The 27,197-nt window shown below is 41.8% G+C and overlaps 1 protein-coding gene across 1 annotated transcript in view; it reads left to right on the top strand.

The window, feature by feature from the left end:
* Positions 1 to 2,934: 2,934 nt before the first annotated feature.
* Positions 2,935 to 27,197, top strand: part of TWIST2 (twist family bHLH transcription factor 2) — an 83,468-nt gene continuing 59,205 nt past the window's right edge. The window contains exon 1 of the mRNA XM_024194083.2: positions 2,935 to 3,679. Within this exon, the coding sequence (XP_024049851.1) occupies positions 3,159 to 3,641 (483 nt within the window). The 5' untranslated portion in view covers positions 2,935 to 3,158 and the 3' untranslated portion in view covers positions 3,642 to 3,679. The remainder of the gene's footprint in view (positions 3,680 to 27,197) is intronic.

A 27,197-nucleotide genomic window follows, 5' to 3' on the forward strand; every position in this document is an offset into this window, starting at 1 on the left:
CCTGGGTTTTTTTTTTCTTTCCTTTTCTTTTAAATTATTATAACTGAAAACATGATCTTTGCTGCTCAAGAATTCATCTGTTCCTGCTATTTATTCTCCAACTGAAGTCACAGGGCCAAATCCTGTTCTCATTTTACTCGGGATTTTCTCCAGTGAACCTAACAGGGATACTCCAGATTTATGCTACTGTACTGAGAGCAGGACTGGGCCCTTTCTCATCAGTTTCATGCATCATAATCATTATGGCAACTACTGTCCTTTTTAAGTCACAAACCGAGCACCATGGTTTCAAGAGAGGAAAAAACTGGAGGAGCAGATATCAAGGCTCCTGTTTTCATGGCAGCACCATGGATATTAATAACAGAAGCAGGACACAGGGCGAAATGCCAACCTGATACGGTAACTAACCAGCACTGTCTCTCCAGGGAGCACTCCGCAGAGTTTTCCACAAGGCATCGCCTGCTCTTTCAGTGAGCCATAGTTCAGGTTGTGATGGGTTTGTCTGGGAGTGTGTCACCTCCATCTCTCATATCTAGCCAAGAGAGAGCTCCTGCTCCTGAGATCTTCTCCACACCCCCTGCCTCCCTGTCTCACCACTCAGCCCCACCGGTCTCTGCTTCTCCCTGTACTTCTCTCTGTCCCCTGCTCCTCCTTTGTCCCCCCTGTACCTATGTCCCCTGAACTTTACTCCATGCTGTGACCCCTCACCCTCTGGCACCTCCGCCTGAGACTCAACCCCCACATTCCCTGCCTCCTCCTGGTCCCCAAATAGTCCTCTCAAGCAGCCCCCTCATCACTCAATCTGTGCCCCCCAACTCCATTCTCCATCTCCCCAACCTCTGCCCCCCCAGGCTTCTCCTGCCATTTCCTCCCCCAGCCTCTGCCCCCCCCCTCCAGCATCTGCACCCCCAGACTCCCTGCTCCATCCCCTGCTTCCCAGGCTCCCTTCTCCATCCACTCTCTGGCTTCTGCCTCCCCAGCTTTTCCTGCCATTTCCTCCCAGCCTCTGCCTCTCCCTCCCCCGCAGATGCCCCTTCTTGCTGGCTGTGCGCGGGAGGGGAGAGGATGCTGATCCTGGGCTGCCTCAGCACAACTCTGGCAGCCGGGGCCTACTCTGCAGCAGCCTCCTGCCTGGCGGGGGTGGGGGGAGCCAAGCAGCCAGCACTCTGGCACTGGGCACTTCCCCCTGCGCTCCCCAGCAGCCACAAGCCAGGTGGGGACAAAGGTGCTGTTGTCCCCTGGCCCAAAGGGGAAAGTTGAGTCCCTGGGTCTCCCCATCTCCCAGTGAATACCTGGGACCCCGTTCCCCCATCACCACCCCATTGTTCATCCCCTATAAATACCTGGCATCTGATCCCCAGCTCTCTGTAATTATCCCTATTACTGCCCCATTACCCTGGCATTACCCCACTGCTCTTTCCACCTCCTAAAATTAACCCCATGCTGCACCCAAAGATCCCCATCCCTCTCTACAGACCCACCCCCATTGTTCCTCCTCATCCCTCTGTAACCCCCTTCATTTTCACCCCTCAGCTAACCCTGCACCCAAAGATGGACTCTGCTTCTGGCTTTTGCTTTTCCAGATGGAGTTTCTGGTTATGGGACTTGACTTGTATGGGGAAACATGAGGGGAAACCGAATTTGTTTCCAGTCATTCAATCTGCACTATTATTTTAGAGATCTATAACTCCCCTTGACAGAAATCCTTCTAGTTCAAGCTCTGAGTTTTAAAACATATCCTCTCTCCATTATGTTTCTGTCGCCTAGGGAGATCCCTCCTGTTTGTAAGGTGGGAGAGAGGGCAGTGCAAATGAAATCTGCACCCATCCTTTTAACAAACAATGTGCATACTATCTATTTAAAAAAAATCAAATAGGATATTGATACACCCATATAAAATGCACCCAGCACCCTTTCAAAATACTCATTGCTTCTTTCAAAATTCAATACTTTGGTTCCACATTGTGCTATATATTATAGCTGGCAACGATGTATTTAGCTCCTTTTGGTTCTGTAAAAATAATAAATATTACTACTAATAATCCTGATCAGTTTAGATCATTGTGTTGTAAATTGCAGGAGTTGCTCTCATTTTGCATTAAAATAAAATAATTGACTTTCATCACTTTGATCACAGTTGAAACTTTGGGACTTAGCCAATGATTTCTTCCCATCAGCCCAGCACAGCACAAAGGTATGAGCTACTTCCCTAAGCTACTGTGAAAGAAGTGGCAGAATGAATGTCCTAAAGGCTGAAAAAATTAGGTGTTTTGTGTATTATAAGAAGACAGAGAAGCTGTTAAACTGAGCAAAGTGGTGTAAACCTTATTAGCAAGATTGTCATTACTGTGTGCACTCAAACAGCTAGGGAGGGAGATGTAAGGGGGTGTCTGTCTGTTATTCCTCCCTCATTAAATTTTAGATCAGAGGGTTGACATGAGTATTTAAGCAGAGCCCATTTGCAAGACTCATTCCAGGTACCAATAAAATGCTTGTGTCATAATCTCTTGCAGAACCTATAGCCTGGTGATGCAGCCTGAAGTTTTGTCTTTCAGGTTGAAAATAAGCAGTGACATTGTCCTAATGCATTATCAGTGGGGGCTGCACTGGATACTTTAATGACACAGCGTTGCATGCCTGTTTAGAACCTAGGCACTTTGCAAAGTTTACAAACAAAATAACCCCCACTGAATTAGCACGTGAGGGCGTCCCACAGCTGCAAATATATATCGAAAGGGGGAGAGAGGAGCGGTGGTTGCAAACTGTCTTTTATTGGAGGTGCATTCCCAAGATTTTAGTTAAGTGTAACATAAAACTGTGAAAGTTTAGCAGGAGAAAAGCTGTCCTCCCACTGGCCTGGCTGTCCAATCAGAAAGGAGCCCTGCACCTCCCTCACTTCTGACAACTATTTAGCAACCGAGCCCAGCTAAAGTTTCCAAAAAAGTTAGAATAACTTCCTCTCTCCAAGACCTCAGTTTTTGCACAACCCCGTCCTTGAAATAAGAGCCCTTCAAGCAACCTGGAAAACGTTTGGTCAGCAAAAAACTCCTGTTTTTTTCCAAAGGATCTGTCTCAGGAATTTAAAACACATTTAAGACACACTCACACCACATCAGGAGGGGGGAAAAGTCTCTTCCCCTCCCCTTCTTGCAGAAAGAATGGAAGAAAGTTCCAGTTCTCCTGTTTCCCCTGTGGATAGCTTGGGGACCAGTGAAGAGGAGCTGGAAAGGCAGCCAAAGAGATTTGGCAGGAAGAGGAGATACAGTAAGAAATCCAGTGAAGATGGCAGTCCCAACCCAGGCAAGAGGGGGAAAAAGTCCAGTCCCAGCTCCCAATCTTATGAAGAACTCCAAAGCCAGAGGATCTTGGCCAATGTCAGAGAGAGGCAGAGGACTCAGTCCCTCAATGAAGCCTTCGCAGCCCTGAGGAAAATCATCCCTACATTGCCCTCTGACAAACTCAGTAAAATCCAGACTCTCAAACTCGCAGCCAGGTACATAGACTTCCTCTACCAGGTCCTACAGAGCGACGAGATGGACAATAAGATGACAAGCTGCAGCTATGTGGCCCATGAGCGGCTTAGTTATGCCTTTTCAGTGTGGAGGATGGAAGGAGCTTGGTCCATGTCTGCCTCCCACTAGCCAGTACCTGGGCAAAAGCAAATACAACTGCCAAAGGGGTAGGTACCTGGTTCTTTCTTTTTACTTCTAACTGCATCTTATTGAATTCTGCCACAGGTCTCCTTGTTTTAGTGATGAAGCTTCACGTGGTCTATGCTATAACGTAAATATTAAGCTTGTTTTAAATGGGGAACCCAAAATGTTATAGCCCCTTGAAAATCCAGCAGCCGTCCAGAAGTAAGACAGAAAGGATTCAGATGATAATCTAGACAGGGGAGAAAACATTTCTCTCCATCACAATGTCTCAATTATTCTCTTGTGTAGGCCACAAACAACTAGATTAAAGATCAAGATTACATTTGTTCCCCCTTCCACTCACCCCAATCTAAAAATAAGAGAAACTTCTAGTAAGTAAAACATTTGATATGTTCAGATTTAAAATCAATGTGTTTATACACTGCTGCTGTCTTTTAAACGATTTGCTACCAAGAGGGGAGCTGTAACGTTGAATGGCGAATGGTGTGAAATTTGCAAGAGTACTTTTCTTAGAGAAGAATTTCAAAAGAGAGGAAAAAGACAGCCAGTAAAACACACTGACAAGACCTAAACAGCTGCTTATTGGATTTGGTGTATGTCTGTGCTCTAAAAGAACCAGCACCTACAAAATAGGCTTTAAGTGTTTTTGCAATTTTGCCATTTTGGGAAGGGGGGGGGGGGTCAGCTGATCCTGTGAAGAATAATTTCTGCTCTGATCTTAGTAACATTTTTGTATGATCAGCAGATGCTCTGTACTTGTTTGTCTGTGCTGTGTCCACTTCCCTTCCCCCCCTTGCAAACAAAGATAGAACAAACCCACTGTCAAGTTCATAGTCGGTTTCTCTTCCCTAGAGTAAAGTTAAGGCTGGTATCAAATTCTTATGGACTTGAACATCGTTTCTTATTTACTCGGGGCACTGAACTCGTCCTCATCAGTTTCCATTACCAGAAAACAGCTTCCTCTTATCTTTCCTTTTTAATTGTGTTGGAGTTTTTGAGGGGTGGGGGAGTCCGGAGGGCAGAAGGGGGAGAGGAGGTGTGCTTAGGCAAACCCCCTAAATTATTCTAAATGATGTCATAACTTTACATTAATTAAGAAACACCTCTCAGTCATCTATAAATCATGCAGTATTTCAGAGTTTACATCTATTCCTATTGTTTGCATGCCTCGTACAGAACATCCAAAGATAAAATACAGACCAAAAGACAGATAAGATAATCATACAATTACAAATATTTATCAGTAAACAAGGAAATGAAAGTAAGGGGACACTCACATTTTGTAGTACAACATGCAGCAGTGTAAATGAAATTGGTTAATTATCCAGATGACATCAACTCCTTAAAAGAATAAAGAAAGCCCAGGTTGGTCCATTAGCCAGAATTTTTTTTATACAAATCCATATTTGTTTTATCAATAACTAGGACACAGACAAGAAACTTGATGCAATTGGCAACATTTAATCTGAAATAGGCAATATTTAGGCAATAATAGGCAAAGGAGTAAAATGTAGATTTTAAACATTTTATACAGCATTTTAACAACTTCATGATTCATTTGTGTTTGAAATACTCTGTATTTTAATATCTTCAATAGAGTTTCTATCACCCCTTCATGAAAACCTAGAAAGAAGTTAGTTTCATTATTCTAAAAAGTCTATCCATCCCACACTAACAGGCAATTTAAATCTTTAAAGTTAACTACTTTTGTTATCATGGCCAGAAAAAAGACAGGTCTGGTCTGATACATATGTGGCTTTGCTGTAGCTTCAGCTGCAAACAACTGAACAAAGTAGCTTTTTCAAACAAACTCTAAACTTCGGTTTATAAAATTCATTGCCTTTCCCTCTGTTAATATGGTTTAAAAAAGGCTAAGGCAATAAGAAGCGGGGGGGGGGGGGGGGGGGGGGGGAACCTCCTTTATGGGAATCTTCTGTTGTCTTTGTCAAAAACAGATGTAAAATGTCTCAAACACATATTTCTTCAGGAGTTTAGATTGGCTGAATACTAAACCTCTACAATGGAACAATGCATTTATTCTGTTGTTTCCTAAATTATTTGCTGTCATTAGTCAATTTATTTTAATCTGTTATCTACTGTATATCCTTCCCTCTGTACATTAGGAGCAGATAATGGTATTTCAACTTTTTTCTTAAAAAACAACAACAATGTTTCAAGTGCAGTGTCAACAGAATTAGAGTTCAGATTAGTCTGATGAGAAAGATACTGAATGTGAACACTAGGAAATAGTCCCTATATGGAGGAATTAGACAGCGAAGTTCAGAATTTCATTAATAACAATGAAATAGCTAAATCTAGAGTTGAAAATTATTTGTATCCAAATAGACCTTTGAAGAACACATTTAAGCGTATACAGTACGTATTCATCTGGTTCATGCTGAACTGGTATACGGTATCTTTTCTGTAACTTGGCCTCCTAGCAAATGTTGGAAGTGGTCTATTTGTTTCTTATTTTTCCTTACATGACTTAACAATTATTTCCTTTCATAGTAAATAAACCAAAACCTTCCATTTTAAAAAAACGTTTTTTTGTGGTGGCACTGTTGAAAACATTATTGCCAAAGAGCAGTGTGGCAAGTGTCTGGGTCAATCATTTATGGGCAGAAACAATTGTTTCTGCCATCCAGCACTACAAGCGCTTCCAGAAACTTGGTGAAATTTGCAAGTGTGGCTTATCCTTTTAGCATGGAATCCTGTGTGCATTTATCCATCAGAGGAAACTTTGATGCACAAAAAGAACGTTTGCTACGTTGTTTGGGTGGAAGAAAAAAACATAGGAAATGGCTAAACAAATTTGGGGCCTGATCCTGTATTTTGTAGGAATTCTGCAACTCTGAGGAATGTCACTATGAGACAGAAAGAAGGATCAGGCACTTGTTACTAATTATATTATCCAAATTTCTTTGCTTTAGCCTGGGTTTTGAAAAGAAACAGGCAAGAAATGATTTATCTTTGAAGAAGCTAAAGAGCTTGTTCCACAGAAAAATCAGAGGCTCTTTTTTATTAGAAAATCAGAGCCCTGGGAACTGGGGAAATGCCACCTGGCATTTGAGAATGCCAGTAGGTAGGTGACCATTGCTGACTTATCCAGCAATCAGAGATTTTTCTGGTCTGTTCCATGTAATTAAAGAAAACATACTCCTGTAATTTCACATGAAACAGACACAACTTTTCACTTCAATTAGCATATCAAGCTATAGGATGTTTAAACAAACATACAAATGCAGGCAACACACACACACACACACACACACACACCAGCACTCCAGCTGTTTACTACCTAGCACCTGCATACCTCACCTCACCCCACTCCATTATTTTTTTGGAAGCTAGAATGTCTGAGATGTTCCAAACAGTAGACAGTTTCAGAAAAAAGATTCTTTTCCATTATTTCTTTTGGTAAGAAGCGTGGAAATATAGTACCTAATCAGAGGTGTCGGTAGGACAAGAATAAAAGCCAGAACTAAAGCAGTGTAACCTTGCAAGCACCAGCCAATGATGATGATATAGTTCTACACCAGCATGTTAGTAAGATCTGTTTGTCAGCATTACTTTTTACATTTGAGTTACCAGTAAGGACTGTGGCAGGATTATATTTTTATAAAAGGCTGTATATGCTACATGAATTGATCCTTATATTATGAAAGCATTTGCCAACCTTGTTCATTTTGGAAGAAGGTTTTAGTAAATGGGTGTATTTTATAACATCCTGGTGATTGTTCCTTAAGATTTGACTATGACTTTAGGAGTTTCTTCAATGGAAAAAGTGAGTAGATTGGTTAGCATCTCTATTTTGTTTTGTCCTTATAGAAACAAAACAATTTCTTCTGGAAACCACTCAAAGTGTAGAGCTGGTTAACTGTTGTTAACTGGTTGTATCATGATACTATAACTAAATCTTTTTTTTTCAAAAGCCCAATTTTTTTTAAATGCACCACTAAAAATGTAAACATACTTATTTGACAGGAAAGTTTTTAAAGTTGGTATTTACATTAATAGGTTTAGTTTTTACATGCTGGTATATTTAAAAGCCCTGCAAAATGCATTCTAGATGGTCTGTTTACATTTGTGTCTTTTCTTGGGAAAGAATAAATCTGCTACACAGTATCAACCAAATACATAGCAGTCAACCAGCCAAAGCTAATGGGAGACAAACCACCCAAATAAAGACACAAGAAAAAATACTGAAGAAAGCATGAAATGGTGTAAGAAGCCAATGTACTATGTATTATACATACATTCACACCCACATTATACATATTCATACACACATTCATACATGCATTTGCACATACATGAAAGATAATTTTCTATCGTCCATGATTCATGCTTCAGAATCCCAGATGTACATTTCTTGATCATATGAAGTTAGAAAATATCAAGTCTGTGCACGATAGAGAGACATTTTGGCCTGAAACAGAAGGACACTTTAGAACAATGACAAACGTTTTGTTATTCAACCTACTGAAGTCAATTCTGCTTTGAAAGTCCTGTCATGAAGGAGACACAAGGAAGGATCATTAAGGAAAAATATAAATGTATACACTTTAGCTAAGTAGACCTAATTTGGTGGTCATCTGCACTGAATAGCTTCAAATTTAGAGAATACAGACTTCTATTTGTTAAAAATATAAATGTGCAGATTGCAACAAGGAACTGCGGATCGTCCTCATATTCTTTTTCTATATCTTCCTTCCTTTAGCTTTTGTTAGGCTTATTTCATACATATAGCAATAGATGAAACAGTAAAACATGCTTGTTGGTCATTGCACCATCTTCTATGCAATGGGGCAAGAATGGATTCTATAACTGCAGCTGAAATCTCTTTTGGTGACATATTGTGTCACTTTTCTTTTAGCAATAAAGTTACGTTTATAGCTGTAGTTCTGCGATGCATTTCTGCGTGGCTTTGAAATCTCCAAATCTAAAGTTTGTATGTCTCAGTTCAAGCAGAAGGACTATTTTGATGAGTCGGGGAACAGGTCAGAAAACACTACAGAACTCCAGAGTAAAAATACATCAATGCACACGAGCAGGGAATTAAGTTGCCTTTTGGTGAAAGCATAGATTCTTTTTTAGCTTTCTGAGTAGGCACCAAGTAAAAGCAGAATGCAATTTAATCGTAAAAAACCAACTGTGCTGTTAGAAAGAAAACCCCAGAATAGCAGGCCAGATTCTCAGCTGGTGTAAATCGACATAATCGATAAACACCAGTTGAGAATCTAGCTGAACATCTCAACGGATTACTCTAAGTGACTGGAGAGTACTATATGCCAACACTTATGATTTACTTCTTAAGGAAATTTAGAAGTGAGGAATACTGGGATGTTCTCCAGCTGACAAACGTCATCATAGTCATTAATTATTATCATGCTAGATTCAAATAGTAAAAAAGTCCACCCAAAAAAACTCTAGACCCCCCAACAATGAATTGGATTTACAGCTGAAGGTGATGACCACTCAGCAGTGAAAACTAATACCTACAAATAATGAATTAACTCAGGTAGTCAATAAATCCCTGAGATTCCCACACCCCCACACATGTACCCTCAAGTTTCCCCCCAAAACCCTATCAAACATATTGGATAAAATGATCATAAACAGGTCAGTCAGGATTTTTGAAAGCTCTAATGAACAAATCAGGGAGCCAACCTTAGGCAGCCGAATTTTATGATTCTTTACTGCATTAGATACTAATGGGGCTTTTCCATTTTCATGGTGACATATTCTCTGCTTCTCACTTTATTCTGATGATGGCCCCAATCCTGCAATCAGGCTTCAATTAGGTTCCACAAGGAACTCCCTGAGCAGTTACAACTGCAGGATTAGAGCCTTCATTTGCAACACATTTGCTCAACTCTCAGACATCAATTTATCTGCGGCTCTGCGCCGAATCCTGTCCTTTATTTGACTTTTGTGGGAGCTTGACTTTGAATACTGCAAGGCAGAGCCCTTGCTGAGCCTTTTATGTAGATGGAAAATGTATGGGTCAAATTGTGCTCTTGATTACACACACATATAACCCAGCTGGTGTCAACGGGGTTGCATGGATTCAAGAGAGTAGCCCTTGGCCCATGATCTTCACTTTTAGTGGGGAGGAATTAAAATGGCTCTTCAATGTACGTCTCTCCGCCTTTATATTAGACCCGGGCTTTCTTTTGGAAAATAGTGCAAGCCACTTGAACTTCCATGCAAATCACCAGCTTAGAGTCTGCCGACTCTAACATTTTGCCTTGTAAATAGAGCCTATTCCTGATCACATTGACACTGGGAAAAGCCAGATCAATCCTTTGAAATGTGGATTTGCATCCATGTAAGTGAGGTTAGAGCCGAAAAGAAGTGTTGTTATATCCTGTGCGGCAATGGATTCAAATACATGTACAGTGCCTAGTAAAATGGGACTCTAATCCCTGATTGGGGCTTCTTGGCAATACTGCAGTGCAAATATGAAACAATCATAATAACAATATTGCTGGTAAGTGTTACTTATAGATATATACCTGGGATTTTCAAAGGAGCTGAAGGGAACTATAGGCCCAACTACCATTGACTTTCCTTTAGAAGTCAGAGCCTATATTTTTAAACTTTGGAGATATGCTTCTGAGAGCAAGGACTTTTTTGTTTAATAATTTTCATCTAGTCCAGTCAAGAGGCCAGACTGTATCTATTGTAATGCTGTTGCAAATCAACTCCGCAAAGGACAACGTATGTTTTTCAACACAGCAACGTCACAGTAGGTTTCCTTCTTTCGCACAGCCTAGAGGAAGCAGAGCATTCGTACCATGTTCGGTAAAGCGTTCGATAGAAAATGTCTGTGTTATTTGTAGAAAAGATGCTAGATCAAAACAAGTTGCAATGTCCCTGTTATATAGTCTCACTGAGAGTCTGTGGAAAGGAAAGGGCAGCAGGTAGTTTGACTGCAGTTCTGTTGCTCTCAAAAGAAAAAGTTACTGGAGTTCTTCCTTTTGCGGAGCTATTTTGTAAACATGAAAACATAAGTCTACAATTTAGAGTTGCATTTCTGCTTCTACGGGGGGACTTTTTGCATGTTCTGTTTTAATTTTGTAAGTTTCAATGCCAGAGGCACCCTGATATCAAACGCATTTAACTCAACAAGTTATGTAAAGGCAGCGGCTATGCCGATCTGGTTCTGTGGGGCACACAGAAGTGATCAGAAAACAAAAAGAAAATTGCCCATTGGCTGCTTCTGCATACATACAACTAGAAATGAGCAACAGCCCCACCTCCATGTTCTTCTCTTCTCTGCCTTTAAACTGCAGCTTGGAAAATAAAAAGGGGGCAGATGTCTGCTAGTTCAGTTTGATTTACATTTACTGGACTAGTTCCAGTGAGCCTGTGCAAGCTTTAATTGAATTCTTAATAAGATAATTTTGTCTTGATAACCACCACCCCCAAGAAAAAGTTTAGCATTTCCTTAAAAGATACAAGACCTGCCAAACATGTGCTCTAAAATGTGAAATTAAGTTTCTGATCAATCTGACCACCAAAATTCTGTATGCTGTAATTTATGTGATCATTCTTTTGCTTTAAGCTGTTTGGATATACTTTAAAAATCATATGTTTGTGTTTAAAATACAAACAAACCTAATTGCATAGCCAGGACAGACAGAGGGATCAAGTCTTTAACAGCACCCCTGTTACAAGTCAGCTGACCCGTCATGGAAAATTCTGGAGAGTGAGGGAATTTAATTAAGAGAAATGGAAAGGAGACGTTTCACACTACCACAGGGGACTCCCTGGGTTCTCCTCATCCAGATACACATCCCACCAATGGAAAGGGATTGCATGTTGCTTTTTACACACCAGACATCACCAGTATCTGAGTCTGGCAAGCTAATCCCTGGGGCTGGACCACCGCTCCGATGCAGAGCCGTGCTGACTTCAGCAGGGCTCTGCCCACATGCACTAGCTGGCAGGATTGGGACCAAAATGTACTCAAACACTCCCAAACTGTGCTGGACAGTAGGCCAATCATTCAGCACACGCGCACACACACACACACACACACACACACACACACGACTTTTCCTTTGTCTGGCTTCAGAGCCCAACACTCTAATCACAGCTCACAAGAGACTCCAACAGCCTGTTGACTAAAAACACAGTAGAACCACATTCTGGGAGGCAGTCTTCTCTCTCTTTCACTCCCATCCCCTTCACATACACCCCACACACCTCCCGAGAATGACCTTTATTCAAGGTATAAATGGCAGCTAGGAAATGTATTGCTGTATTACGGACCACAAAACAAATTCCTACACCAAAGATATGCATAAGTAATAGAGGAGAACTATGGAATAGTTAAAAAAAAATCACAGATCAGGTTAGAAAATATCATGATCAATTAAAAAAGAAAGCATGGTCTTAGCAGACTCATGAGACAGACTTAAGAAAAACGTATTCAACTATGCAGCTGTATATATAGTACTACAAACACAAGCCTTCCTAGGGGCATGTAGATATCACATAACATCGCTATCCTTTGCATCAACTCTTAACAATTGTGTACTAAGTCAATAATGTCCCTGTTCCCAATATGCCTGCTGTTTGTGTGCCAACTGAAATGGAACAACTCTTCATTTGAATCTATGTAACAGCTCGGATAATAACTGTATTGTGGCATGTACAGTGCAGGAATTGTTTAGATCCTTTGGTGATCAGTGCTGTAGAAAATCTTATGATAGATATACTAGTAAACATATCTGTGACTTGCCCCTTGAAACACAAATGTCTGCCTCTCATTTGTGATGCTAGTACAGCGGTCAGAAACCTATGGCACGAGTGCCAAAGGCGACACGCGAGTTGATTTTCAGTGGCACTCTGCTGCCGGCCTGGGGTCCCGGCCGCCGGCCCTGGGGGCTCTGCTGCTGGCCTGGGGTACTGGTCGCTGGCCCCACTCAGCCTGCTGCTGGTCTGGGGTTCCGTCCACCAGCCTCTGTAAATGTAAAATGTATTACTGGCAAGCAAAACCTTAAATTACAGTGAATAAATGAAGACTCGGCACACCACTTCTGAAAGGTTGCCGATCCCTGTGCTAGTGATATTACAAATCTTTGTCACTTAACAATGAATCAACTCCTGCTGCCTTCTCCTTACCTACTGGTCATGCACTTTGGTTTGTGACATCATAACCTTCTCTACAGCAACCAATTGTGATGTGATATACTGAGTTTGAAGGGCAAAATAAGCTCTTAAAACAAAAATCCTCTTCTGGCAATAAAAAAAGGGGGAAAAGACTATAAGAAAATAGAATGACAGCTAAGCAGACTTCTCTCTAAAGCTAATGTTCACCGTCAGGCGTCAACTAGTCTTTAAGCTCTCTAAACATTAAGGGCCACATTCTGCCATTCTTCCTCAAACCTTCATCCTCAAGCAGCCTCATTAAAAGCAGCAGGGTTATTCAAGGTACAAGACACTACCTAACCTGAGTAAGAGAGGCAGAATCAGGCTCCAAACGATTCACCACATTTATGACGATATAAAGACTAGCACCTGAAATGTTGTTACTGGATCCCAGCTCTTCTTCTAGAACATTCATTCTGTTTTAAATCCAATGCACTAATTCAGATTGTGAAATAATTACATCAAGATTGAATCTCAACAGCAAATTATTTCTCCAGGGATTGTGGCATTCTTTAGGATCCGTTGTACCTGACTGGCTGTAAAACTATCAGCAAAGCAAGCGGCGGTTTTGATAATGAATCCTGAACTCAGGCATGAACCCGAAAGAAAAGTTTCAATTCAGAAGCTGCCACCTATCTACTAATAATTTAGGGTCAGATTTTTAAAAGTGTTTAGGTGCCTAAAGGTGAAGAGAGACAGCTGGTGGGAATGTCAATAGTGCCTAAATTAATTAGACAACTAACTCCTATTGAAATCTATGGCAATTAGGCACCTAACTTGCCTATGCATTTTTAAAAATCCCAGTAGGTGTCTAAATATCTTTTAATACCTGGCCATTAAGCATTTCACTGCTGGTTCTCTGTGCTGCTGTATTGTATGGTATACCCCTTTGAGATCCCAATGAAACATTGGGCCAGATTCAGAAAAGCATCCTTATTCAGTGAGGTCGCTCATGTACATGCCTAAGTGCTTTCCCGAATCGGGGCCATTATTATTACCTAATATTTATACTGCAGCAGCCATGGCTGCAGACCCCGTCAGGCTCAGGTCAGACAGTCCCACTCACTCCAGTGACATGAGAACGGTCATGCCACAGGGAAGCCTGTTTGTTTCTGGGGGTGCAATGATTTTCTAGAATAAATGCTGCCACTTGACGAGAGACTCTGATTTGATAGGGCGTGACAAGATCAGTGTTGGGGGATCAGATTCATGTTTGTATGGTGGTTACCAGAGTGGGGACATGGTCTGTGACTGGCGCCCCCTAGGTGCTGACACAATAGAAATAATAATGATCATCAAGGCATACTTAGTGGCAGCATAGGAGGTACACACTTGGGTCTTTTCTACACTCAAATATTGTAACACTGTAACGATACAGTTAAAGCAGTACAAACCACCCCAGTGGGGACACAGTTATACAGTATAAAGGTGCCTTATACCTGTATAGCTTATCCCTGTATATAAGACATATCAATGTGCATTGTACCGGTAATGGAATGATGACTGTGACCACACTTGGGATTGTACCAGTATAACTATTGTGGTGGGCAAAAAAGAAAATTACACTCCTAGATGATATTGTTATATCCGTACAAAAAATGTGAGTACACCAGGCTTCAGCATGTTAGAACAGTGTTAACCCCCTCTCACTCTTACACACACACACACACACACACACACACACACACCCCTACCATGACACATTCATTATGGACCTAGTCTGAAAAACTACGGAAGTCATTGCATGTATTTCTGTTCATTTCACTGGACTTGCGAGTTCTTGCAAACCTCTCATCCTCTCCCTGCCAAACACACTGCAGAGCTGAACTTCTTCCAATACAGATTTAACCTAACAATTTGTCAGCATGCCACACACACAGGAGACTACTTATGCAAACAACTTATGAAGATCAGACCAATGAAATAATATTTCTACCCAACTAAAATTTTGGTCATATGCTGTAGCAGCCGCCATGGTATTTATGATGCCCACATATACCACCATAAAGAAAAAAAATCTCAAAAAGATTCCAGTACATAAAACAAAAATATAGTATAAAAATAGATCAAATTCAATACACCATACATCACATTAAACACTGTTACTGGAGATTTGAGGTGTCAGCTTTTAAGATGACCATTTATATTGTTTTGTCTGATTAGGTAAGGAAACATCTCATACCATCAGTTCATCTTAATCCCTCTATTTTTTTAGAGTACCATATTTTTAGAGTAACAATCCCTCTACCTTTTAGAGTAACAATACTGCAGTCTGTCTGCACTCAGAGCTCCCAACTTTCTCAGTGGGGTTTTATGAATATTTTGCAGTTTTCACATCCTTTGCAATGAAAAGGGCTATTTAAATCTAAGATTCTATTATTATTACTACTGACACTAAATAATACAAGGGCTTCTATCATGCATTGAACTTTCACATGTCCAAAATGTTTCATTTTTCAAAGGATCTGTAGTACCTGTGTGTGACCGCATTTCAAGAAGAGGAGAAATTAAACTACACTTACGCTTTGACTGAGGGAGGGCTAGGTGGTGCTGCAGTTCAAAACACTGGTCTTTGAACTGTAGTGACCTGGGCTCAAGCTCCAGTTTAGGTCACAAGTGAAAGTGAGTTCTAGGGATATCTTCCTCATGATCAGTCACCCTTATAAGAAAACTCATTGCACAAGGCAGTATTTTGAAAGGGCCCCAGATTTGTTCCGAGCAATGCAACAGCCTGATGTACTGGGAGGGCACCTGAATGCTCTGACACCCACACACCATCCTGCACTGAGGCAAAAGAATGCAAACATCATAACAGAGAACGTCGCAAAGCAAGCATTTTGTCCAATAGGATAAATGCAAATAGATGCCCACTCTGTTAGGTTTAAGTATTTACCTGAACTATGCACAGAGGATAAATAACATTGGATTTTTAAAATTGAATTAGATGTGTAAGTTCCATTTTCAAAAGTGGCTTCGAATCACAGAATATCAGGGTTGGAAGGGACCTCAGGAGGTCATCTAGTCCAGCCCCCTGCTCAAAGCAGGACCAATCCCCAGAGAGATTTTTGCCCCAGATCCCTAAATGGCCCCCTCAAGGATTGAACTCACAAGTACTTAGGTACTTAAGCACCCAAGACCCATTGACTTTCAATGAGACAGAGTAAAATATTCAAGAGTGCTTAAGTCCCTTAGGTGCTATTGAAATATAACCCCTAGACTCTTAAGTTCCTTTTGACAATGGGACTAAGGCATTTTTGAAAATTTTACCTATTTAACACTTCACTGTAAACTATATAAGAACTGAAATATTGCCTGCATTTTTAAAAATACAATGCTTTAATTTATTTTTCTTTTATTGGCATTTGCTTGATTGTTTTCAAATATCAGTACTGAACAGTGTTTATTATAGTTTAAAACTTCATGAATCATTTGCTCCATATTTTAAATTAAGTATAACCGATGGTATATATACAAAGTAATTAGTAATTCCCTGTCCATGCTGGCTCCCTCCCTTTGTGTGTGCTGTTGTATATTGTGTGCCTATTTCCCAATATTTTAAACTCACCCACAGCACAACTCAGCTGTCATACAGTTGTATCTACCCAAATGGATTCCATATCTTTTCAAATTCTTCCATTTTATCCTCCACTACACAGAAAACTGATTTATGAGATGTAGTTTTAATTAAATCTGATTAAAACCTCCTTTTTTAGCGAGAAGACCTATTTCCCCCTAGTAAAACTCTTTTCACCACCACTCAACTGATCAGTCTGCCCTTTTAGGTTCCCCTTTTACCTCTTATTCCAGGCACGTTGAACAATGGCATACACTGCTGAAAGATTTCAGAACCATTGGCTTTGCAGTTATTTCAGATGTGCCATTCCAATACATTCTGTTTGACAGCCACCAAACATAAGCTTGTAAGATCTTCTGGGGAGAGATTCTATCTTCACACATGTTTGTACAGCACCTAGCACTCCCTCTGGGAGCTGCCCTAGTATAAATAACTGCAATCTCTTACATTCTATCTAATATCCCCAAATCTACCATTTCTTACACTACACCTTATTCACATGCCCTCAAAAGTCTGCTTTTCTCTGTCTGCAGCACTATGTAAACCATCTATTATTGTTATTAATAACAACTTGCAATTTGTAACCCCAAGGTCCCTTAGCTCAGATGTGCTTTTTTAATGAAGTATTGTTCCCTAACTGATTTTTCTAGCTGGGCTTATTGAGATCCAAGAAGTCTGATGTCAATCAGTAGCAAAAGGACATCACAACTAAGGTCCTGTTGCTTGGATTTTCACTCTCCTGGTTAAACTTCATGGCTTCCTTAGTGAGAATAGGGGGGCGGGAAATGTAAAGATCATTCTCCCCCTCTCAAGCCCACACCAGCTTGGTTTGTAGGTTATAGCTCATAGATTCCAAGGCCAGAAGGAACCATTGTGATCATCTAGTCTGCCCCCCTGTATAGCACAGGCAAGAGACCTGCCCCACAATAATTCCTAGAGCAGATTTGTTAGAAAAGCATCCAATCTTGATTTAGAAATGGTCAGTAATGGAGAATCCACCATGGCCCTTGGTAAACTGTTCCAATGATTAATTACTTTTAAAAAGAAACATTGATATTACCTGTCAAAATTCTGCCAAGCCCAGTTATAGTGAAGTGAGAAGTGGTGGTGTGTAATGGGGAACAGCAGTCAAAACCGCTAGGTTCTAGTCCCAGGTTTGCCACTCACTTGCTGCTTGTCTTTGGACAAGTCACTTACCCTGTTTCTGCTGCGCAATCCCTATCTGGGGTTGGTCTGAGAGTCTCATAAAACACTGCAGAGAAAATTTTATTTCACTGAAGCATCCTGACATCCAGCTGCTGATAGAGCACCTGCCACAGCGCAGCCTGTTGGTGCTTTACAGCACTTAGTACAATGCGAGAGCTGGCCAGCAGAGGTGTGTGAGGGGGTGCCTCAAAGGGCGCTCTCCTTTTCTATCTAGCTCACCTCTTGCATACACTGCACTAAGCACTTGTATCTAGAGCACACCACAGACGGAACCCATCTAAGGAATGGGAAACAAGTGTAAACCTGTCACACTTAGGGTCCTAAATTATTTAGACTGTGAAAGGTACCTAAGGGATTTGCACACCCATTTTTCATTGATGTGGGAATTGGGCACCAAAAACTATAGGGAGCCTTTAAACTCTGTCTTAATATGAGAACAAAAACTCCATCTAATCTCAACAATGCTTGTGCTGACCTAGAAAAAGGGGCTGTGTAGTGACTGGAATTCACTACAAGGCACTTTTCCGACTTCGCGGTGAAGCTCCCACCGTGCAAAGCAAATTAGCCTGCCTGGCTCCCAATGGAAGCTGAATCAGATGGGAAAGAGGGGACCATCCCTTGAATCCCAATCAGAAAACACTTACATTGAAAAAAAGGGGGGGGAGGGGGAATACCTAGTTGACAACAAGAAAAGTGTAAAAATCTCACTGCAAATGCCTGGACAGCTGTTCCTCCTTCACTAGCAAGTCGTGTGACCATTGAGATGCATGTTAAAAGCAAGTAGAAGGTGCCATAACTGCCACATTGCTTGTACTAGTCCTCCCTCTTGGAGTGACCTTAAAGAAACAGTCACACCCTAACAGCTATATGAGCATTAATACTTTATACAATGAGCTCAGAAGAAAATGATCGGTGACTTCTTAGACATCCCCCCCAATCTCAGACATTTTAGGTCTGGTTTCTAATATGGCCGAGGGGGGAAAGTAATATACATTGCGCTGAATCGCAGTGCCTTTTTAAGCATCCAACTAGCATACAGAAATAACAGCAGCCCCATTTGTTCTTGTAACAAGGTCTCCCAATTGTTAGAACATGCCCTACCTGGAATTCCCACACTCTTACAGCAACCCCTCAGGCAAAGAGTCTACAGCATACCTTCTGGGCCCAAATTCGCCCTGAAGGAAAAGAATGCAGTTCCACTGACTTCAGTAATGCTTCATCAATTTATATCAGAAGAGATTTTGGCCATTTATTTCACTGCTTCTACTGAACCATTTTTGGTGGCTTATAAAAATGTTAAAACTATTAGGGAAGAAATCAAAATTCAAAATGCACAGCTAAGGAGAAAGACCTGTCAAGCAGAAGGACGCCTAGCGGAATTCCGCTGGATTGGGTTCAGTGGAGGAGCAGAGCAAGAGAGAACTCCTAAAACGTTCGCTGTTTGCAGTGTTGTTGTAGCCATGTCGGTGCCAGGATCCTAGAGAGACAAGGTGGGTGAGATCCTATCTTTTATTGAACTAACTTCTGTTGATGAAAGAGACAAGCTCTCAAGCTTTCAAGACTGAAAAGCTCTGGATAGCTCAAAGGCATGTCTCTTTCACCAACAGAAGTTGGTCCTATAAAAGATATGATCTCCTCCACGTTGTGTCTCTCTTGAAATATTAGTGTCGGTTCCAGACAATAGTTAGTAGAGCTGGTTGGAAAATGCTATTTATTTTCTGCGAACAATTTTGAATGAAAGGAAAAAAATTTTGTTTTGTTTTGTTCACATTTTCTCATTTTTTGGACAAAACAAAAACTGAAAATTGAAACATTTTTCAGGAAAAAAAAACATCCATTTTCACTTTGTTTCTCGCTCCCTTTCCTTCCGCTGGAATATTGTCCAGTTTAGTGCTTCGTTGAAAAGGGGGGGAAAAAATTCAACCAATTGTTGAAAAATCAATTTTCCTCAAAATAAACCTATCAATGTAAATTTGTTGATCAGCTCTGTCTAGGATGGTGTTTTATCTTCTGAATGCCAGTGGGAACAGGACAGGTCTGTTTATAGGATAAGTGGTAACTTGATCTCCTCTCTGACAGTCTGAAAGGGGTTTTCTTGACTATCCTCCCCCTGATGCACAAATATAATTAAACAATATTTCTTCATTTTCCAGCAGGTTAATATTCTACAGCCTCCCATGCTCACCATTTAAAGGTGGCCAAATATCCCAGCAACAGCACGTCCTTAAAGAGAATACAGAACACAATAGCAGAGAGTACACAGGGTCTGTCCTGGTGGCTCCACTTTCATGCTGTCTCAGCTTTCGCTGCCTACTTTATGCCACACCTAGCACTAGAGGGCAGAGTGCATTGTCCGAATGGATGGCACAGACTTTATTATTGCCCAGGCAAAGGACACATTTGTTGCAAGTATACCAAGAAAGCATTTGTTACCCCCACCAGAAATACATTGCTTAGCTCTGATATCAAGACCTCCTTTACTGCACAGCAAGCTGAACCTAAATTCTGCAACCAGGTGCCTACATCCTGCACCAGTAGCCTCCTGTGCTCTTTATTTTGGGGTGGTGGAATTAAGATGAGTGGGGGAAGTTTATACTTCTCAGAGATACAATTAGAAGCTGCCTGTTACTCAGGAAGGCAGCACTACAACAATTCAAGTCTGAAACGTTTTCTTTGCAAGCCAGAAGGGCTAGAAACAATATTTGTTTGTTTGCCTTTTAAATTAAAACATAGATTTAGTAGCACAATTCTACGGCAAGGCATGAATTCTATTGCAAATGCCACAGCCACAAAATCATAGAAGACATGGGATTCTGCGTATAATGGAAAATAACAGACTCTCCTCCTCTGTGCTTGGATAGCAAATAGAAGTAAACCTTCCCAACAATTTCCTCTGATCACAATCAGCGCAGGTGCTTAATTGAGACAAATTCTTACAGCCTGCCCTCCTGGTCTAATTTACACCAGTGTACAACAGAAGTAATTCCACCGAACGCCAAACCAGTGTAAACCTGGCAGAAGTAAGATGAGCATTGGGCCCTACGGGACTAACAAGAATCTAATAAGAAAAGTGTGCCCTAATTTTGAAGCATGCCAGTACACTAACATAGGGTTACAAAAAATGGTTTCAAGTCATGTCACATGACTAAGGTAAAAGTATCTAAAGGGTCAGTTATTAAAAAATGAAATACAAGTTACAAATTCAGGTTATACATAAGCAATATATCTTGTTTGTGAACATCTGCTCTTGTGATGTGCTGTAGTAACTAAGCAGATCAGATGACCACAAGAAATAAGCTATGCTCTCATAGTGAACACCTCACAAGAGCCTACACGGGTCTCAGGCTCCTTTATAGTACAGCTGGATATTAATAACCCGGAGCCTGGTGAAAGAATTTTAGCTCCGTAGTTTGCTCCTGAGATTAGTCTCAGTTTCTTCCACCCTAGATGACAGATCCTTATTCCTTTTAAGCAAAAAAGAAGGAAACCACTTCTTTCTGTGCCCCTTACATGTAAAGTTGTAATGGTGCATACCACAAAGTGCAGTGCATCCTCTCATGGCATCCATTCCTATCTAGGGTGACCAAATATCCCGTTTTTATAGGGACAGTCCCGTTTTGGGGACTTTTTCCTATATAGACACCTATTACCCCACCCCCTGTCCTGTTTTTTCACAGTTGCTATCTGGTCACCCTATTCTTATCGCAGTCCTGAGACTTGTGCGTATGAATGATAGATGCTGAAATGTGCTTCTGCTCTGAAAATACAACCCCCTTTGAATGGTGCCATATTTTGTCTGTCTTAACATGCTCACTTCACATGTAACCCTTCTGTCTAGTGTCATCAATTTTCTAGGGGCTCCTTCTAAAGACTTAAACACCACCGCTTGAGACTCCACCCAGAAACCTGGGAAGCTGTGTATGCTCCTCGCAGGTCCTTGACAGACAATGCTTCCCTACTCACATGCAGTGAGCTCAGGGGATTAAAACAGAACTTGATTTGGGAGAGGGGCAACAGAATAAACTTGGCAAAGCCAGCAATTAATAAACTAATAATACTAGATAAGACTTCTCTCTCCCCCCACCCCCCAGGAGTCCCAGCCTCAATCATCCTCTGGCAATTATAAGTGGCTGATGTATTCTAGCCCCTTCATTCCTCCCCACTCACCTTTTGTCGCCCAGAGTTTGTGGGGTCGAAGGATGCTGGCTGGTCCAGAACTCCACCACAAGACCCAGCTTTGGTGATTACAGCTTTAATTCCAGAGTACAGAAGCAGATGCCCTCTCTGCAGCTGAAGTCCAAGTCACCTCAGCTCAGCACCATTTGTCACTTTGAAGCTACCTCACCTCTGCACCACCCACTGTTTTGTAGCAGTCTCAGCTCCACAGAGAGATCAGTCACATTTAGGATTCTCAAGTAGCCTGGCTCTCTGACCCAACTGTGCCCGAAAGCAGGCTCAGTCAGGGTGACCAAAGACACATTTTTGTAGATCTCTTATCCCTTCATTTCTCAACAGGGTCAACTGCATTTTAGTGCCCCCAAACTCAAAACTTCACCATATTTTAATCAAAATGCCCCAAACTGTCATGTCACTGAAATGCAAACAAGGCTTGGCCTATTCAGTCATTTACTCTGGCTCACCAACAGATGGCAGCAGAGAGCTCCCTGCCCACTAAATCCCCTGCCCATGCAGAGTTCTCAAGCAGCTATGGGCTGCTTTTCTCTGTTCACCAACAGGTGTCAATAGCGAGCTCCCAACTCTCTAGGGCTTCAGGCCTCTCAGGGTATCTACAACCTGTCAGCAGGATGAGTCAAATTTTTTTTTTTTACCACCAAAACTGTTTTTAAATAGAAAGTTGGGTTTTTGACTAAATTAAAATGTTCCACTGTCCTCAGAAAACCAACTTTTCATTGAAAAACTGAGCACCTGAAAACTGAATTTTGGCTGAAAAACAGATGATTTCAATTTGGAAATGCTGCAGCCACATCACTCCCATGATGCAGTAGGGCAGCTCACCAAGAGAGGACATTATGGTGCATCATTGGAGATGTATTCTGGCCAGGCAGCCCCGCTCATAGAGGAGAAATGGGCCACGAGGCACCCAAAAATACAACTCCCATAAGACACTGCAGCAACATTTCAGAATCAAAATGTCTGATTTCCTGCTGGAATTTTTCCATCTTGAATTTCTTGCCAAAATTAATTTTCATTTTGTCATCATTTTCCACAAGGAAAAAAATGCTTTGTCCAACCAGTGCTGTCAGCCCAGCAAATTCAATCTGGGCTGAGAGTCAAGCTGGGTTCTTTTCCTCTCACATCTCATCACCTGTTGTAACAATCTAAAAGCCAAATTCTCCTCTGGGTAAATCTCTGAAGCCCTTATTGCCTTCAAATTGTGCCCTCACTTCTATCTGTACGAGAGTGGCTGTGGAATCTAGACTGAGCATTTCATAGAGTTTCAGGCCAGAAGAGACCACTAGATCATCTAATCTGACCTCCTGTATAGCACAGGCCACCCAGCACCTGCCCCTGAACCCAACAACCGTAATGAGGCCAAAATATTACAGTCCTCCCCTCAGGAGACTAGACTATGATGTGCCACAGACGGAGAACGGGGGGGGGATCAAGGTACACCAGTGCTCGAGGCCCCACAATGGTTAAGTGACCCCCACCCCCACACTGCAGATGAAGGTGAAAAATCCCCAAGGTCACTGCCAATCTGACCTGGGAAAATTCCTTCTCAACCCCACATATGCTGATCAGTTACACCCCGCGCATGTGAGCAAGAAACAGCCAGCCAAGCACCTAAGAGGGAAAATGCTCAGTGCCACCTCGGAGAGCCAGCCCTTCCCATCCAATGTCCCATCTCCAGCCACGGCCATCTTGATGGTCTGCAGAGTCTTGATTACGGGTGATGGGTGAGGCGGGAAGAACCCAGCTTGAATCTGAGTCCATATAAAGTGTGCAGGGCTGGCAAACAGAGAAATTACCCTCACAACTGTAAACTCAGTACAACTGTTGGAGAAATGGGAAGTATTTTCTGAGCAATCTTTTAAAAGAAATGAATTTTTTTTTCATTTTATTCAAAAATTATGGAAACATTTCTTCTTCCAATACAAAATGAACATTTCAAAAATGTACTTCATTTTTCAGTTGAAAAAAATCACACAATTTGGAAGAAAATGAAAAATGGTGTTTAGTTGAAAACCCACTTTCAAATGTTTTGACCGTCCAAGCACGGTTCTTGTGAGATCACTGAGAGGTGCTTGGATCTGCACAATAGAGGCACTGTTCAGAGTAGAACTGCACTTCAGTAGGCAGCTTTTCAAAACAGGCCCCTGGAATGGAAAAGTGGGGTAAGGCGACAGGCATAAATTGCCAAGCGTGTCATTGGCTCAAATGAACGAACGTGGCTAGCTGGCCAAACTACCAGGGAAGGCAATTCACTCACATCAGTTTGGCACTAGACCCAGAGCACTACATGGCTTGAAAAATGAGGGAGCACCTTGGAAGATGGCAGTCAGAAAAAAAGCTATGGCGCCTACTGTCATGCCTCGGCTATGATGCTCAGGCTGCTAGGCAATGCTGCATCTGCTGTGTGTTTGTTCGATTCCCCTGAGGGCCACTTAGGGATTTCCTGCTGGCTTTGCTCTTGCCATCCAGCTGTTATCAGCTGTAGCATGCAGGCTTGTGTCCAATGTTCTACTGCTTTGTACATATCATCCCTCTTCTGCTTTTCCCATCCTGGTGACCTGGTGGTTACTTCGAACTGTAGTGCTGCACACTCCACACCGCTGCTTTCTGGTCAGGACCAGCTTCCACCTAGCGCTGTAGTTGGTACAGTTATCTGAAGAAGGCTAATATTGTGTGTAAGGCATTGCTCTGAAAAGTCTCCTGGCTTGGATGTCAAACAAGACATTGCTCAAGACATTTAACCTCTATGCCTCAGCTTCCCTATCTGTAAAAGAGGAATGATAACACTTCCTTTGTCCCATCTTTTGGCTGTCCAGTTTGTAAGATCTTTGGGGCAAGGACAAACACAGGGAGATTAAGTGACAAGGTCACACAGAACGTCTGTACAGAGCTGAACCCAGCTCGCCTAGGTCTGACCCAGAAGACCATCCTTTCCCCCTACTAGCTATGCTTTTTGGGTGCCAAACTTACATTGGTCTAATGTTTTAAGTTGCTTTTTAAAGCTGGTCAGGATTTGACCCTCTGGCTCCAAATAAACAATTGCTCTCTGCATGTATTTTAGTCTCCAACTAATATAGCTGCATCTGTTTAGATGCATTTAACAGCTTTTCATTTCATAAATCTAAATTACAGATGTTCATTTCAAATTTGGAGAGAGATAAAAGCGGACAACGAGGTTAAACAGCTCAATGTGAGTCACTCTAATAAGAGTTATTGCTGGTTTAGAAACTTACTTGGGCAGCAAATGCTGAATGAAGGTTTCAAAGCCATTTACTTTTTGTATTCTAGCTCCTAAAACAAAGGTTTGAATCCGAAAAGCAAGAATCTGAAAACACTGCCGAGCAGCTAGTAAAAAAACGACCCAAAAGGGGTGACCTAGAGAAGAGAAAAAAACAAGCAAACATGAAAGGCAAAAGACAGACACACAAATTAACAAAGCAGATAGCAAAGAAAATGAGGATTGTAGGCTGTACTGATCTCTGGGAACCGATCCAATGAGCTCAGTACAACAAACAGCATGAGCAACGGCTTTCCAAACAAACAGGAAGATGGATTGCATGGGGCAAAGTGTTTGTCATTTACAGTGTAATGACAAAAGCAAAGATGGGCCTGGGCCTGCTCCCACTGGAGTCGATAGCAGAAGTCTCACTGGCAAGGGGTCCGGCTCTGGAGGTGTGGTTTCCATTTAACAAACCCTTGGGCACGTTGCAGAGTTACACACTGAGGGGGGAATTCCTTGATGTGCTGATAGTGTCTGTTTCATTAACCACTGAATCAGACACAAACCAGATCAGAGTCTCCATCAAGTGGGGACCCAGCTGCTGCTTGCTATGCTAGTGCATAGGCCCAGCCTTGGCAACACTTACACATAGTACTTTGCATCTTCAAACCAGTAAACATTAGCAAAGTGGCCCTTGTGCACATGCACAAGGGCGCTGCATACGGAGACCATGTAAGAGCCAGGCATCATTGCAGCCCCTGTGCATGGCAGAGCACAGAGAATCCTCTGCCCTTACTATCGTGGGAGTGCAGGGCAGATCCGAAAGGTTCGGAAGGGGGCTACAGCTCTGCCACTTTTACACACGTACCCACTACAAAATGGAGGAGTGACTCACTGCACCCAGGATCCGCAATTCCATACCTGCTCCCTCCATTATGAACTATAACCAAATGGTACATGTAGTCCCAAGTAATTTACTAATTCACTTCAGTTATGTGTTCAGTACACACTGGAAGCACAAGGCTGAAAGCGAATCCTGAATAAATGGCGTAACTCAGGAAAAGCGTCCGTGTCATTGCTAACACGCATGACATACATGTACAGTGTCAATGTATGAACTAACTTTGCAATATGCACATGAGCTAGGCTCAACACGCATTTTGGGTGAATATATGTCTCTATGTTAAAGATACACACCAGCTTGCATATTCTGGCTGTCACTCATCTTTGCTATTAAAGCCACTTCAAATTATGAAGACATTTGAAATATACAAACCTTGATTTCAAGACAGAGTTTGTGCAATCTGTCTCTCTTCAAAGTGCCGGGGATGTAGCAACAGAAGAACTGGCTTCCCGGGGATTTGAGTCAAGGAGTGGGAGTTTATACGAAGGTCAGCATCTGCAGATCTCAGGGCACAACCCAGAGCCATCTGAGGTCTCACACTGAAGCAGAATTTCACTAAAAAGCCTGTGTAAAGTGTCCCAAAGAGTTAGATGGGCTTTAAATTTCTGATGCTTTGGCATTCAGATCAGTGTGTTAAGAAAATGTCTAGTTCCCTTAAAATTGGCCAAATATATTCCACCATTACATTGCGTAAAATATGCGATTGCATATATATTTAAACCAGTTAAACTGACCAGATTTCAGGTCACAATATGTATACTCTGTGAGAATATTTAGGTAGAGATCAAATATTTATTTTAGCTTACATTTAAATATGAGACCCATTTCACTGACAATATGTGATGGAGCAAACAGGTAGAGTTGTAGGAAAGCGCTCTTTATTCACCATGCATAGCAGCCAGTGTTGCATGGTAAGAGGCCTGTGTTTGTCCAATAATGCCTTAGCCCCAGTTTACATTCCAGAACCCCCCCTCACCCCACCCCGTGGTGTCACATCAGTCTAGGTCCCCTATGAAACCTGATACTCTTTCTCCAGTTCCACTCATCATGCTACAAGCCTAGTCAAATGAATGGGACTTTTCACGTGCTTGCAGTTACACAAGTGCTTAACTACCTAGCTGAATCGGGGCTGAAAGTAAGAGTAATAATTCATTGTTATGAGTACAAAAACATCAAGGAGTCTGGTGGCACCTTAAGGACTAACAGATTTATTTGGGCATAAGCTTTCGTGGGTAAAAACCTCACTTCTTCAGATGAGGTTTTTACCCACGAAAGCTT

This window comes from Terrapene carolina, unplaced genomic scaffold (genome assembly GCF_002925995.2).
Source record: "Terrapene carolina triunguis isolate 2854851 unplaced genomic scaffold, T_m_triunguis-2.0 Scaffold173, whole genome shotgun sequence".
In the NCBI taxonomy this organism is placed as follows: domain Eukaryota; kingdom Metazoa; phylum Chordata; order Testudines; family Emydidae; genus Terrapene; species Terrapene triunguis.